The sequence below is a fragment of the Sorex araneus genome, chromosome 1, assembly GCF_027595985.1.
Source record: "Sorex araneus isolate mSorAra2 chromosome 1, mSorAra2.pri, whole genome shotgun sequence".
NCBI classification, from domain to species: domain Eukaryota; kingdom Metazoa; phylum Chordata; class Mammalia; order Eulipotyphla; family Soricidae; genus Sorex; species Sorex araneus.
Window position 1 is genome coordinate 17,915,999 of NC_073302.1, and position 16,774 is coordinate 17,932,772.

The following is a 16,774-nucleotide window of genomic DNA, read 5'->3' on the forward strand; positions in this document are numbered from 1 at the left end:
AAAAGCTGTGCTGATGACACCGGTCTGGGCGAGGCAGAGAATTTCCCCATGAACAGAATCCCCAGTGGCAGGCTTAGCCCATGGTCTCCGAGAGGTCTCTTCTGTCTCTACTAAGGATCTGTGTAGGTGCCTGAGTTAGATATGAGGCCAATAGTTGTTTTTATCCCCCCCCCCCCCCCGTCGCAACCAGATGTAGTTCCCCTGCCTCGGAAACCACCCACCTCTGCCATTCCCCGGGCCAGCTAAGACTGTCATCAAGGAGATAAAAGTCTTACCTCCTTTTCCCCCCACCTTCAACATTCCTATTTGAGACTTTCAGGTCCCCGCAGAGCCCTTCCGTGTTTCAAGTACAAGCCTCTTGCCAAAGAAAGCTGGTGTCGTCGGGAGCCTGGCAGCAGTGCCCCGTCTCTGGCCCGCATGCAGAATGAGCAGCATCAAGTGCTGCACAGGCTGCCCCAGAAGCCTCCCCTCGGATGCTTTTGTTTTGCTTTCTGGGTGGGAGCAAGTGGTGCTGTCCCCTCCTGCCGAAAAGCGCTGGGCTGCCTCCCAACCAGGAGTTGTCACTTCAGCTGTGGCTGGTTGGTTTTCTTTTTTTTTTTTTTCTGTTTTTGGTGGTAACAAAATAATAGCCAGCAGGAATTTGGGAGGAGAAAAAAGAGAGTTCAGTTGGCCGATTCTCAAATGAATGGGTTGTAGTGTCATTGGAACTGAATTGGGCTTGAAACGAGACATGATCCTATTTGGGAAGCATTGTGCAGAGGGATGGGAAATGGGAACAGCGGGAGAAGTCTCTTCCAAAATGTTCTTTCTCTCCAGACTGGTTAACAACAGGCTGTTTCCACCAAGCACCATGGCCGTCTCCACATCCGCCACTGGCACGCTGAGAGCCCCGAGGAGTTAGGACCCACCTCGACAGCCATCCGCCTGTTCTCTGCCAACCTCCCAGCAGAGAAGTTAACTCTGACTCCCAGGAGTGGAAGCCCCTTAGTGACAAGCTATCCACTGATTGTTAATGAACAAGCTCATGTCTCTTGACCCTCAGATTGATCGTTATCATGGGGATTGGAATTAGGGACCTAACTATCCATTTAACGGTAAAGCAAGGTGAATAAAATAGCAATTTGTTAGGATCCTGTTGATCTGACAGCCCAATAATCAGGCCATATAAATGTTTACTCAACAGATAGGGATGGAAAATGTTATTGTGCACCTCCCATGCTTAGTCACGGTGTAAAGTAGATGTGGGGATCATCCAAATCAGTAGTGTGTCTCTGCCCTCATAGAGCATTAGCAGGTGTGGACAGCGGGTGTTCTCTTTCTGTAGACAGAGCACGATGCCGTGAAGATGTGTCCTGTGAAACACCAGTGCAGAAGGGTGGTTGCGTTGGGGTGGAGGCTGGAGACAGTTCTGCTAAGGAATTGGCACTGGACTAAGATTTGCTAGGAGGAATAGGAGTTAGCCAGGGGAAGGCAGTGGCTAGGGATGGGATGGGGGAAAGAATTTTTTTCAGAAAGAAGCAGCTGAGCCAAGACAGAGAGAAAGGCATGAGTGTATGCAGGGAACTTAAAGGTCACTGTGGCTGAAAGTGGGAAAATTAGGATAAGAAACCAGACTGGTGAAGCAGATGGTTTGTCTAGACCCCACATTACCCGTGTGCCTCTTTCCTGAGGACTTTGGTCTTCATTCTAAAATAAGAGACGTGCCATAGAAGAGTTTTCTCAGCAGGAGAAGAATATAAGGTTTGCCATTTGGAAAGGGGACTTTAGCCACAGAGTGAGATTGGATCAGAAGCGATTAGCTTTCGCAACTGTAATGTCTACAGAGTTATATGGAATGGCACGGCTAATGATTTTTGCCTTTTGTGACTCTCCACCAGATCCTCATTGAGGGATGATTTCACTTCCATGGAAAGGATCTAGGCCAGTACATCTGTATGGGACCGAGATCTCAGTCCCTTCCTACTTGGTCTTGGGCTCCTGGTTTGTTAACCAAAGAGCCAGAGGAGACCCTCCCTGCTCCTTTGGCTCAGCCAGCCCAGAAACCCAGCTGTGAATACTCTATTGCTCCTGCAGGGAAGTTGTCAACCTGTCCTGTTGGACTGAGAGATTAACAGGGCTAAAGATTTACTGGACAAAGCAGACCAGCAAAGATCTATGGCTTTTTGAGGTTGTCAAATACCTTTAACAAACGGCAGACGGATATATGTTTGTTGGATCAAGGGAAGTTTTACTCTGCACCATGTCCTGTTCTCAGCCAATTAAATCAAGTGCATAGGGTAAGGTGCTGTGAAGGGAAGCTCATCTGTGTTTTAAAATTCAAGAAAGAATCAGCAGTGTAAGCAACAAATTGGTCAATAGAAGGCTGGGGCCCTGTATGGAAAGGGTCACTAGATTACCACAGGAGATTGAAAAGTAACTTTATTCTTCTGGGCTACACTTGTTCTCTGTTTAAGAATGGGATGTTTGCATTAGATCGGCATTTGTCAAAGTGGGTTCTGCCCCCTCCCCCACCCATTGTCTTTGTTTTTTTTTTTTGCTTTTTGGGTCATACCCAGCAATGCGCAGGGGTCACTCCTGACACTCATGCACTCAGGAATCACCCCTGGCGGTGCTCAGGGGACCATATGGGATGCTGGGATTTGAACCCGGGTCGGCCATGTGCAAGGCAAACGCCCTACCACTCCAGGCCCCCCACCCATTGTCTTTGAAAGGTGGTGTGGGATCCATCCTTTTACCTATCAATGAATTGATAGGGTTTTCCCAAAATGTCCAGAGGAAGCTTTTTCTAATATGTGTTACGTGGTTTGGGGAAATGATGCCATTGGTGCCCCATGAGCCTCCACAGAATCTGTTACCATTAACAGAATGCAGATTGTCTAGATTCAGTGATACCACCAGAAACCACCTTTGTATTGAAAAGATTTAACCTGAAGGCAAGGCAATCATCCAGTGGCTTGTCTTCCCATATGAAGTCAGACACTCCTTGTCATTTGAAACCCCCTCCTCTTAACTCTGTGTCTCATCTCCTGCTTTGCCCATTAACATGGGGATTTACCACGATGTAAATTCTGCATACTTCCTTTATCACATTGGTCTTGTTCTAATAATCTCTCTGATGTTAACTTGTTTATTCATTTAGCCTCAGAAACACTTAGAGGGATGGGGGATTGTGTGTGTGTGTGTGTGTGTGTGTGTGTGTGTGTGTGTGTGTCCCAACAATATCTTTTGGGGAAAAAAAGATGCTTCACATTTTTGTTCTCTTCAATGATTTCATAACCCATGCATATCAGTGAACTAACTCCAGTATTTTTACTATCATGAGTTCTTCTTACTGTCCGATTTTGGTGTGACTCTGGGTAGATCCTCTCTGAAGCTCAGTTTCCTCATCTGTCATCCCGGGTTTTCAAACATTTTTGATGGTAAATATTTTAGGCTTTGTAGGCTGCCTTGGTTTCAACGATTTAATTCTGCCAGAGTAGCCAAAAGCAATACACAAATGCACGAGGGTGGCTGTGTTCCAATAAAACTTTATTTACAAAAATAAGCAGAGGGCTGGGTTTGACCCAAGGACCATGCTTTTCTGACCTTTGAGGTCATCATGTGGGCTGACTGCTCCCCAATGTCCTCACAGCACTGACCTTCTCCCCCGACGGGTTATTGACTCCCAAGTTTGAAGTCACCCTTCTCTAAAACCCTCCCCTGGCCTGCCCTTCCCAAGACCATCATCATCTTCTCCTGACGTGTCTGTATATAAGACTGTCTCGTCTCCCCAGCTGCCGAGATGCCTTCTTCACAGCTTTGTTTTGTTTATCTTAGTAACTACCCTTCTTTAATCCCTCTGAAGGATTGGTTAGCTGGAATTCGCCTTGTCTTCCTCCCCCGGAGTCTTTGATCTGATGCTCATAAGCACTTGCTGACAGCCAGACAGAAAAGGTGGAGCCCAGATCCCAGGCCCGAGGGCCCAGAGAGTAATGAATGAAGGCTGCGTTTATTTGTATTTCTAATTGGCAAGCCCATTTCCAGATCAGCTGCATGTCACTGCAAGCTGAGAGCAAGAGCAGGAGACAAACCTTTCTCTCCCAGGCCTCGGTGTCCAGGGCCCCTTTTTCCACAGAGGCAGGAGCCTGCCTTAACTTCACCAGACTTAGAAGAAGCCACCATCTGGGCACAGCTCTGCCACTGAGTACAGGGTACTAGTCTGTCCATTGCACAAGTATGAGCGTGCCATTGATTTCAGTTGTGATGTATGCGGGGAACCCTCTGGTTTGGGTACATCACTTTGCTTTTTTGTGTCTTTGATGCAGTCCCCAGCTTTTCTCTCTCTATGAAGCCCCATGCAGGAGGTCAGTTTGTGAAAGAGAGACCAGTGACTATGCTCTGTTTGAAACTGCGACGCAGTTTTGGATTTCTACCTGCTCAGTTTCCTTCTTCCACTTTGGAAGCAGCTTCTGAGGTCCCTAAAACTCCCCAGAAGAATTCATGGCATCTCTAGAGAATCATGGACGTCATTCTCACCAGCCAGGGTTTTATAATCACCTCTCTTGGATGAAATCTCAAGAGCATCTCTAGACTCTCCAAAGTGATGGATAAAGAGGAGCCTGATTTCCAAGTGCCAACTGTGAAAAAAGTTTAGCAGAACAGTGGGTCAAGAAAATGTCCTTAATAAGTTATTTTAGGAGCTGGAGTGATAGTGATAGGGCACTTGCTTTGCATGCAGTCAACCTAAGCTTGATCCCTGGCATCATATGGTCCCCTGAGCACTGTCAGGAATAATCCCTGAGCATAGTGCTAGGAGTAACCCCTGAGAATCACTGAGTGTGGACCCAAAACAAAAAAATTTATTATCAATAAAATGCGAATTGGTTTTTGGAAGAAGTACATATTCAGAGAAGAAGGGCTGGGGCAATAAGGATAGACCTAGAAAAGATAGTCATCGGTTGGATTCTTGATGGAGGTAAGATTTGGAAAACCAGAGGTAGAAAGTAAGAGAGGGTGAGCAAAGATGCAGAGAAAGAAAGACCATGGACCAAGAGGAACAATGCAGAAAAATGCATTGTGTGTGAATCAGATTCAGCATGCACCTAGAGACAAGGATGGAAAAAAGTTTGAACAAGAACACGTAGGAACATAAGAAGGAAGAGGAACTTCTCTTTCAGACAAGTCTTCCTCCTGCCTTCCCATTTACCTCCCAGAGCTGTTTTAGCCTGTATCACTAAACTTATTTTACATAATCACTATAAGCTCTTGGACGTTAAATGGCCTTACCTAAGTTGCCAAGTTCTTTTTTTTTTTTAGCATACTTTTTATTTTATTTTATTTTTTTAAATTTTATTGAATCACCATGTGGAGGGTTACATAGTTCTCAGGATTATGTCAGTTATACAATACTCAAACACCCTTCCCGTCACCAGTGCCCATATTCCATCACCAACCACCCCAGTATACCTGCCACCCCCTCCCACCTCCCCAGTCCCCCCCCTTGTAAGTGATAAGTTTCACTTCATTTACGCTTTATCTCGATTACATTCCATGTTTCAACACATAACTCACTATTGTTGCTGGGGTTCCCCCCCCAAAAGAAAAAGACAGTCCTATTGCCAAGGAAGCATTTGATAGTTCTCCATTGCTAAGAATATAGAGATATTAAGTCCCGCTGTTTGTTACATAACTTTTCTTTTTTTCCCCCTTGCCCCGTGCCACCGAGTTCACGCCTGTTTAGTAATCGCCACGCTGCCTGACAAAGGGGAAAAAACCAAAAAAGATGGTTATTTCCCGTCATCAGCCTGTGTGGGGCTCTGGCTTAGTTGATAGTCTAGTAGAGTGTCTGCAAGCAGTTTCTGGAACCAAAGGTATTGCTCTGGTATCGGCTCCGGCTCGAGATTCCACCAGCGTCCCGCTGTTCCATGTACATAATTTTTCCCCTTATATCCCATTCCCACGCCACCAGGTCCGTGTCAGCTTAATGGACATCACACTATGGTTGACGCCACGCCGCGTTTCTTCCCAATAAAGAAGGATATTTCTTCTCAACCGGCGTGGGGATATGGCTTAGTTCAGTCTAGAGAGATGGCTACCACTTTGATTGCCTTCAATATTTCAGCAAAAGACTTACTATTCTTGTTAGGATCTCCCACAAAAGTCCGACCCGTTAAAAAGGAACCATTACATATTGCTGATGCTAAGATGACATTAGGTCGCGCGGCCGCGGCAGCAGCCGCGCAGTTTTGGGTTTCTGTATAAAGTCCAGGGAAAGTACAATCAGAAATGACATCACTACAAACTTTTACCCTTTTATGGTGCTCATAAGATGGAGAAACCTAGAGAGAGGCTCGGCGTCTCCATTTTGCGCTCAGAAACCTAGAGAGAGCTGGCTCGGCATCTCCATTTTGCGCTCAGAAAGCCGTGGACCCTGTGCTGTGCTCAGGAGGAAGGGGTTGAGAGAGAGAGAGGTTAAAAGAATTGGGGAATGCCCGGTTTCCACTGTCGCAGCCCGCCGTGGGGTCTCCGTTCCCGTGCTGGAATTAGTTCAGTGGGCTGCTTGGAGTCCAAGGGCGCTTCCTTGGGCTCTTCCATCATGCTCGATCCGCAGCAGCGCCAAAAAGGGCAGTTGCCAAGTTCTTATGAAGTGGAATTGAGATTTAGACTGAAATGGACTTGACCACAAAGCTTATGTTTCCCCTAGTACATGACAACGTCATGAAAACTAATTGTTTTTTCAAATTTAGAATATGTACAAATTTATAGGAGACAGGAATTTCTTGTTGGAATAATATCCGTGGCTATTTTTATCTTGCCAGGCTTTTGGAGAATCTTCTAATCAAGCTTACTAGCTTTAAATGTGGAGAACGTGAGACCCAGAGAGAGCGAGGGGCTCCTGACTGTAACTAATGAAAGAAGACATTTTTCTGATTTCTAGGCCTTCAGATCTCTGCTTTTTGTGAACAAGCCCTGCTACCATCTTTGCCCCGACTCCCCCTTTCAAAAGCCTACTAGTGTTTTTTTTTGCACAAAAGATTCTTTATGGTTCCAGCATCTGACCCTTTGTACAACACTGATTTCTCTCTCTCTCTCTTTGCAGAGACCACTGAGTTGGGCAGCAAGAAAGAACTCAAGTCAATGCCCTTCATCACCTACCTCTCAGGTCTGCTGACAGCCCAGATGCTGTCAGATGACCAGCTCATCTCAGGTGTAGAGATCCGCTGCGAGGAGAAAGGCCGCTGCCCATCCACCTGCCATCTCTGCCGCCGGCCAGGCAAGGAACAGCTGAGCCCCACACCAGTGCTGCTGGAAATCAACCGTGTGGTGCCACTTTATACCCTCATCCAAGACAACGGCACCAAGGAGGTGAGTTCCCAGGACATCGATCACCACTGAATCAAGTCTAAGTGCCAACCCTCCATACCGCTATTCTTGCGATCCCATTGCCCATCAGGTTGGCCATCATCAGTAGTAGCATTAGGGTGCTATTAGCATTTGTTGATTCTTTCCTCTTTCTGAAGCATCCATATAACTGCTATCACCAGCCAATCCTCAAACCTGGGTGACAATACACTAGAGGTCATTTATGGCGAGGGTGGAGTCCTGAATGAGTTGATTCCGTTGACTGGCTGATGGGTGTCTTGACATGATTATGAGAGTCATTAAGAGACCCATACTGTCCCATTCATCCTGTGCTCCGTCATCCTGATGCTACTACAGTTGTTGTGGAAGGCCAAGCATGTGGTAGTACACACATAAGACGTTTAAATGAGGCGAGGCTTCAAAGTGGCCACTGTACACCACTTTGGCCTCCACTCCATTGGCTGGACAGAACTCAGCCAATAGTAGAGCTCTCTGCACCTAATGGAAACAGTGTCTGTCTAGCTGCTTAGGAGAAGATGTAGGTTTGGTGAAATCCCAGTGGTCTCTGCCTCAGTCACTGTCACTGTCACTGCCACCCCACTGCTTATCGATTTGCTTGAGCAGGCACCAGTAACAATCTCCATTGTGAGACTTGTTGTTACGGTTTTTGGCATATTGGATACACCACAGGTAGCTTGCCAGGCTCTGCTCTGTGGGCTAGATACTCTCGGAAGCTTGCTTCCTTCTCCGAGAGGAGCAGAGGAATCAAACCTGGGTCGACCGCATGCAAGGCAAATGCCCTACCCGCTGTGCTATCGCTCCAGCCCCTCTCCCTCAGTACTAGATTTAAATGATCTCATTTGATCGACCCAGCAGGATTATAAGGCTGAGTAGATCAGCATGATATTGGATTGACTCCTGGAAATTACTGACATTTGACCACATTATATTTATTAAAATGATAATTCTACATAGTTCACCCTAATTTTGTGCCCACTTTACAAGTAGGTAGGATGTGTAGGCATATATTCCAACTTTATCATCTAACCCTTTTTTGGTATCTCAGTCTCAATTACAACACATCAAGATTGAGGGGGAAATTTGAGTTGGATTAATTGGATTATTTGAGTCACTGGTTTGCAAGCTTGTATACAATGCTTTTCAAATTAAATGTTTGAGGAACCTCACTATAATATTAGGAATAGAGTTAACACGTTTCAGTGAGGAAAAAGAAGAAGAAGGTAGAGAAAGCATTGTTTCTTGGCCCCTTCCCTCTGCAGCCATTCCCAGATAGATCTTGGTAGCCCACAAAGACAGTCTAATAGACAACTCACCAAATTTAGCAGGAGAACATGAATTATGTGCCAATCCCACTGTATCCCATGGGAAAGAGTAGATGTTGGAGGTGGTATATATAAATAGTCATATAGAACTTCATAGAAAGAGGAGATGGGATTAAGGAAGTATCAGGTAGATAACCAAAGACAGAAAAAACACACTCTTTACTAATATTAAACGTCATTCACCATCCCTCTGACAAGGGCGGAAAAGAAGTGTGACCACTGGGAAATTGTGAACTACGTCATGGAGTTAGGGTGCTCTCCATAAAGCAGCCAGAGGCTAAAGTTATACTATAATTTTTTGAATTTGGGTTTTTAAGTTTTAGTGGGAGAGGGGGAAGCCCTAGCGATACTCAGGGTTCACTCCTGGTGGTTCTAAGGGTGCAAGGCAAGCTCCTTACCCACTGTACTATCCCTCTGGCCCCAAGTTATATTATTAGGAGGAGACTAATAGTATTAGTATTAGGCTTGTGTGGCAAAAGAAACCATCTGAAATAGCCCAGATGACTAGCCACAAGGGATTATTTAATAGATGGGGGGGGGGGAGGCAGTGTCTGTATCACAGACAATATGGCCCAAGTAGAGTGACACTAAGTTGAGTGACTTTAATATGACTCTAATATGAACTCTAATAGAGTCACTTTAATTTGACTCTAATATGAAATAAAGAAAATAAGCCCCACGGGTAGATTTTCTGTGTAATCATGCCCTTTCCCCTCTTTTCAGCTAACACTGACACTGAATACCTTTTAGGAATAGACACAGGTGCCACAGTCAAGAGACACTGAATCCAGGATTTAGGATCATGCCTGCCTGGAACCAAGGGAGGTAGGATGAAGGCCCCTAGGGAGTCTTGGTCACATTCAGTTTCTCATTCCCAGTTGGTATTGAGGAAGGAAGTGGATTTGTGAGAGTTTATTGAACTGATACCACAGACTAAGTCACTGAAGGGATGAAGACAAAATCTGAGCATGCTCAGTGTGCCCAATCCACATCATCAACCACCCATGGTGAATGCTCTAGTGCTGTGGCTTAAAGACTTCCAAGATACGAACAGAAGAACACGAAGTCCTTGCATATCCCCACATCTCTGGCTTTGTGGTAAGAGTCCATGGTGGGAATGTCAGTGTGGAAGCAGGGAGACCTGTGAGGAGGCTGTGGAAGCTCCTGGTCTGACCAGTGTTGTGTCAGTGAAGACAAATCACACTGGTCTCGTGGGGCAGGACTCGATGCTTCAAGACCTGGTGACTGAGCCTAGGCAGAGTCAGTCCCCTCGATGGCTCTGGGGACTAGTCTTAGTGATGACTTCCTGGACCCCACTCTCTTTCTCTGAAGCACGACCCCACACACCGCAGCTCAGTGTCAGGACTTTTCCTGTGTGTCCTGGGCACATGCGAGGTATCAGATGAGTGGGGGAGCTGTCCTCTGCCTCAGGAGTCAGACTTGCTTCGGATTGATTCTCAGGAAACAGTCAATGCTTTGGAGCCTCAGTGGGGCCTTCCTGAGTGTGGTTCTGAGCATGCACTGGAGAAGCCAGGAGTGTGCAAGCCGTCACTAGATGTCACTGTCTTCCTCTCTTGGAGCATTGGCACTCCACCAGGTCCCCTGTCTTGCCCTGCTGAGGGAAGAGACAACCCAGAACCCCAGTCTCTCACTGCCCTGAGGAGCTGGTATACCTGTGAAGTGAAGTAGCCGCTTGAATTAGTCAAACCAGACTGCAAAGGACCCAGAAAAGTCCAGATCTGTGAAGGATGGGGAAGGACTTGGAAACTGAGTCCTCAGGGTGCTAGGTACATAATGGGGACCCAAGGAGGGCTCGCTCGGTTAAGGAAAGGAAGGGGAGCTCAAGAGCATTGCTTATGCAAAGGCCCAGCTCCTGCCAAGGCCTGAAAAAGAGGTGGGCAAGGCCTGTCTCCTTGAGGGGCTGAATGAGGACTAGCGTGGCAGGGACCACCTGCCAAGACACTTCCTGTTTCATGTTGAAGGAGCCTACGGGCCTGAGTCAGGTGGATGGAGACGTTTGGATCCATAGAAAAGCTCAGTTCCTGCCTTCTTAGATACCCCCAAGCTCTTCTCTTTGTCACCATCTCTGCCGAGAGTGCTGGGATTGGTTAAGGCGATTGATGACTCTGGAGCTCCATTGCTCCCTCTCCTCATGATCCCAAACCTCAGGGACAAGTTTGTTTAAAGTCTCAGAACCTCTCCCCAACCCCCACCCCAGGGGCTGTGGTGCATTATGCATTCCCAAGGGGACCAGGTTATAGTATGAGAGGGCGATACAGGACCTCAGGGGTCTAGAAGTGATCTTGGAGGAGGGGTGTTGAGGAAGGTTGGTGTGAGGAGAGAATAATCAGCCACTTTCATTCATCCAGTCTGGTCTATTTTTCCTCCACTTGCCCTCATCACTCTAATTCTCCTTGTCACTGGCCTCCCTGTAGCCCTGGCAGAGGCCACATGCATGAAATAAATGCAGAGAGGCTGAGCTGACCCCAAGTCACTCTAAGCCAAGGCAGTTCCTCTTTTTTGGGAGGGGGGGGCCTTTCTCTTAAAACCATCCACAGAGAAGTTGAATGACTTTCTTTTTTGAGTTCCCCATGAGTCCTGATCTAAATTGTGCCGGTCTATGCTATGGTCAACCCAGAAGGATCCCTTCTTCTCTGGAGGTTGCTGCTGCATCTCTAAACCTTGGTGTTGACCCGAGGATAGTAGAGACAAGGCCCAGGAGGATCGCTCTATGGCTGGGTAGCTGGCCTGACATGCCTGGCGCAAAGGCAGCTGAGATAGAGAAGAGACCACAAAGTAATTGATGCTTGGAGGGCTCACTCAGGATGGGAGATGTGTGCTGAAAGTAGACTATGGACCGAACGTGATGGCCACTTATTACCCATATTGCAAACCATAACACCCAAAAGGAGAGAGAGAGAGTAAAAGGGAATGTGCCTGCCACAGAGGCAGGGGAGGATGGTGGGGGGGTGGCGGGAGGGGTAATGGGAACATTGGTGTTAGATAATTAGGGCACTGGTGGAGGGATAGGTACTCGATCATTGTATGACTGAAACGTAATCATGAAAGTTTGTAAATCTGTAACTGTATCTCATGGTGATTCATTAAAAAAATTTTTTTTAAAGATAACTCAAAAAAATTAAAAAATAGGCCTTGGTGTTGAATGCTATGAGCTAAATCCTACCTTTCGAGGGTCCAGTAGCTTAGCACATGCATGGGGTCTGGTATGTGGCATGGACAAATGTTTCCTAGATCATGTTAAAAATGTCTATCTGCAAGGCCAGAGAGATAATACAGCAGATAAGACACAATTGCATTTGGCCAATCCAGGTTCGATTTCCAGGACCCCATATGGTCCCCCAAGCCCACCAGGAGTGATACAGAGCCAGGAGTAAGCCCTAGGCACTGCCAAATGTGGTCCCAAATTAAAATCATGCAGAAGTTTCCCCAAACCTACATCATTCCTCCGCCCCTTCCTACCTGGTCTTGAGAATACTATACACATTTTTCATGGGCAACTTCCAAGTCTCAGAAATGTCAGGAAGATGTCCTCACTTTGTAGGCATGGCTGGAACTCATGTACTGTAGGCCCCAGGAATACCATGGTGCAGCATTGGTATGGGGGTGTCACACACAGAAAAGGACCTCCTTCTACAGATTTTGAAAGAAGATGGAAACTTAGATGACTCCTGACTCCTTGAGTTGTCAAGGGGTAGACTCAACACTTGAAGGCCGTTCATGGTCAGGAAATAGCAGAATTAGGGTCAGCTTGACTCAGGTTTGTGGGGGAAGTTCTTGTCCCTCCTTCAGGCCCAGGGTCCCAGTGAATCCTGGGTAGCCTTAGAGATCACTAGGCATCATTGTGCGCATCTGCATGAGTTCATGGAGGTTCCTTCTCTCTCAGCTACAGAGGAACTCCCTACTATGCCCCACACTGGGGCTTTGGAACAGCCAGGCAGGAAAAATGTTTTTGCGATGAAGAACTAAGGACTGGAGCACAGTGGGTAGGGCCTTGCATGCAGCTGACCCTGGTTCGATTCTTCTGTCCCTCTTAGAGAGCCTGGCAAGCTACGGAGAGTATCCTGCTCGCACGGCAGAGCCTGGCAAGCTACCCATGGCGTATTCGATATGCTAAAAACAGTAACAAAAAGTCTCATAATAGAGACATTACTGGTGCCCGCTCGAGCAAATTGATGAACAATGGGATGACAGTGCTACAGTGCTACCCCCTCCATCTGTTAACTGACCTGTACAGGGCCCAAAGCCACAGAGCCTGTCTAAGTACCAAAGGTGCTGAAATGTGTATGCCTTTGTGTGACTGTTGGGTAAAGAGGAGGAGACTCCAGGTCTGGGAGAATAGTGCCTTATGGTGAAGCGGCAGATAGAGCAGGATCTGAATTCCGCCTCTGCTGCTGATGGGGTGATCCTATTTTTCACTCAGCTGTAAAGGAGCCTTCCATGTGTGTGGCTTTCTATCAGTTTCAGGGCTGGGAGGTTTAGGGGGAAGAACTTGAGAATCAGGACACTTGGAATCTGAAGGGCATCCACCCTTGTGCATCAATGTTGCCACAATCGATGGCAACATTGTTTCTTTGTGTGATGATAACTACAGACTGACATCATCCACCATCTGCTCTGGCACGGGAGCATGAGCCTTTCGTATTTTGGTGATAGGGAACTTCTATCTCAAAAATAGAGATGATATCCTGAGGCTGGAAGATTTGGTGATCTGAAATTTAGTTCCCATCCAGAAATAGCACCCCGTTTTGCTTCCTAAATTTATATCAGAAAGAGAAATGCATACCTGTCTTTTTGTTGTTGTTTTTGGCAACATCTGGTGGTGTTTGGAATTTATTCCTGGTTCTGCCTTCAGGGATCACTCCTGATGGGGTTTTGAGGACCATATGGGATGCCAGGGGTAGGAATCTGCATGAAAATCAAGTGTTCTGACCGCTATACTATTTTTCTGGCCCCAAGAAAGACCTGTCTCATACCCTATCCTAATTGGTGCTGTGTTTATGAGTGGAGTTGGATGTTAATTTTCATTTCACAGATCAACATCTTTATGTGACAGATAGTAAGTGGTAATAATTAAAACAGCATGGTACTGGAACAAAGACAGAGCCACAGACCAGTGGAATAGGGTTGAATATCCTGACACACAACCTCAAATATATGATTATCTAATCTCTGATAAGGGAGCAAGAAATGTGAAGTGGAGCAAGGAAAACCTCTTTAATAAATGGTGCTGGCAACACTGGACTGCTACATGCAAAAAAAAAAAAAGGCTCAGATCTCTACCTAACACCATGTATAAAAGTCAGACCAAAATGGATTAAAGACCTCAACATCAGACCAGAATCCATAAGGTACATGGATTGGCATGGTTGGCAAAACCCTCCACGACATTGAAGTTAAAGGTATCTTCAAAGATGACACTCCACTGGCCAAGCAAGTAGAAATAGAGATAAACAAATGGGACTATCTTAAACTAAGAAGCTTCTGCACCTCAAAAGAAACAGTGACCAGAATACAAAGACAGTCTACAGAATGGGAAAGGATATTCACCCAATACCCATCCGATAAAGGGTTGATATCAAGGATATGCAAGGCACTGTTTGAACTCTACAAGAAGAAAACATCCAACCCCATCAGAAAAAGGGGCGATGGGATGAACAGAAACTTTCTCAAAGAAGATATTCAAAATGGCCAAAAGGCACATGAAAAAATGCTCTTCATCAGGGAGATGCAGATCAAAACAATGAGGTATCATCTCACACCACAGAGACTGGCCCACATCTAAAAGAACAAAAGCAACTGGTGTTGGTGCGGGTGTGGGGAGAAAGGAACTCGCCTTCACTGCTGGTGAGAATGCCGACTGGGTCATACCTTTTGGAAAACAGTATGGATGTTTCTTAAAAAAATTAGAAATTGAGCTCCCATTTGACCCAGTAATACCACTTCTGGGACTATATCCCGGAGAGGCAAAAAAGAATAGCAGAAATGACATCTGCACTTGTATGTTCATTGTAGCACTGTTTACAATAGCCAGAAACTGGAAAAAAACCCGAGTGCCCGAGAACAGTTGACTGGTTAAAGAAACCTTGGTACATCTACACAATGGAATACTATGCAGCTGTTAGAAAAGATGAAGTCATGAAATTTTTATATAAGTGGATCAACATGGAAAGTATCATGTTAAGTGAAATGAGTCAGAAAGAGAGGTACATAGAAAGATTTCACTCATTTGTGGAATATAAAGTAACAGAATGGAGGCTAACACCCAAGAATAGTAGAGATAAGTACCAAGAGGTTTGCTCCATGGCTTGGAAGTGAGCCTCACATGCTGGGGAAAAAGTTAGCTCAGCAGCCAGAATCTGGAAAAAAACCGAATGCCCGAGAACAGATGATGGCTAAAAAAACTTTGGTACATCTAAACAATGGAATACTATGCAGCTGTTAGAAAGCAAGAAGTCATGAGATTTGCATATAAGTAGATCAACATGGAAAGTATCATGTTGAGTGAAATGAGTCAGAAAGAAAGAGACAGACACAGAAAGATTGCACACATATGTGGAATATAAAGTAGCAGAGAGGTACGATCTAGCAATGATGCAACCTCTGGCAGAAAGCCCTCTGGACTCAGTCACTAAAATACTAAAATACAGAAATCTAGAACCTTGAGGCCGCTACTGTGGCCACAAGACCTCATATCTCTTTATTCTCAGCAATGGAAAACAAATGATCAAATGCTTCCTTTCCAGCAGGTCCGGCTCTGGGTGGGGGGCAGGAAACTCCAAACAATAATAGTGATTTTTTTTTGTTTGTATGTAATCAAAGTAAAGAGAAAGTAAAGTGAAATTTATCAGCTACACAGGTGGGATGGGGGGTTGGGGGGCGGGGAGGCGGTTGGGGAGGTTTACCGTGGTTCTTGGTGGTGGAATATGTGCACTGGTGAAGGAATGGGTGTTCAAGCATTATGTAACTGAGACTTAAGCCTGAAATCTTTGCAACTTTCCACATGGTGATTCAATAAAAAATAATAATAATAAAATTTAAAAAAAGGTAGCTCAGATAGAGAATGAAACACCAAGTAAAGGGTGCTTGGAGAACCCACTTGGGATGGGAGATGCGTGCTGAAAGTAGACTTTAGACCAGATATGATGGCCACTCAATACCTTTATTGCAAACCACAACACCCAAAAGGAAAGAAAGAACGATAGGGAATGCCCTGCCACAGAGGCAGGGAGTGGGGGGTATGGGGGTATGGGGTGGGGGTATGGGAGGGATACTGGGATCAGTGGTGGTGGAGAATGGGCACTGGTGGAGGGATGGGTACTTGATCATTGTGTTACTGGAACACAACAACGAAGGTTTATAGCTCTATAACTGTACCCCACGGTGATTGATTAATAAAAAATTAATTAAAAAAAAGATAGTAACACTGAAACTTAACTCTGTGAGCAAGGAATGATTTGTTTTAGATCACACAGCTACGCCTGAATAAGAAGTTGACAGGAATAGGTCTGGAGAGCTAACACAGCAGTAGCGTGCTTGCCTTGCATGCAGCCAACCCGGGTTTTATTTCTGGCATTGTATATAGTCTCCTGAGGACTGCCAGGACTAATTACCGAGTGCAGAGGAAGGGCAACTTCTGAGTATCACTGAGTGTGACCCTAAAACAAAACACGTAGACAAGCATGGCATCTGTTCTCAGAACTCTCTTCCTTTTTAAAAAATAACCGGCAATACATAGGGGTTACTCTTGGCTCTGTATTCAGGAATTACTCCTGGTGGTGCTCAGGGGACCATATAGGATGCTGGGAATCGAACCTGGGTCAGTCGCGTGCAAGGCAAACACCCTACCCGCTGTGCTCCAGCCCCTGACTTCAGAAATATCTCCCATGTCTCTGTTTTCTCCTTTGTGAAGTGGATAATTGTTCCCCATCCCACCACCCCACCACCACACCCTATGAAATATAGAATATTTAAGACATTCCTTGCTGGCATTTTTAAAGACTTCAATATTCCACAGATCTTGATATTCTTTTTGTTTGCTTTTGGGCCACACCTGGTAGTGCTGGGTCAGG

At 45.9% G+C, this 16,774-nt stretch overlaps 1 protein-coding gene across 4 annotated transcripts in view; it reads left to right on the forward strand.

Moving 5' to 3' along the window:
* ASTN2 (astrotactin 2) overlaps nt 1-16,774 on the forward strand; it is a 1,092,638-nt gene that overhangs the window by 853,381 nt on the left and 222,483 nt on the right. For all 4 annotated transcript variants that reach the window (XM_055128058.1, XM_055128127.1, XM_055128183.1 and 1 more), the window contains one exon: nt 7,079-7,344. In XM_055128058.1, coding sequence (XP_054984033.1) covers nt 7,079-7,344 — 266 coding nt within the window. The remainder of the gene's footprint in view (nt 1-7,078; nt 7,345-16,774) is intronic.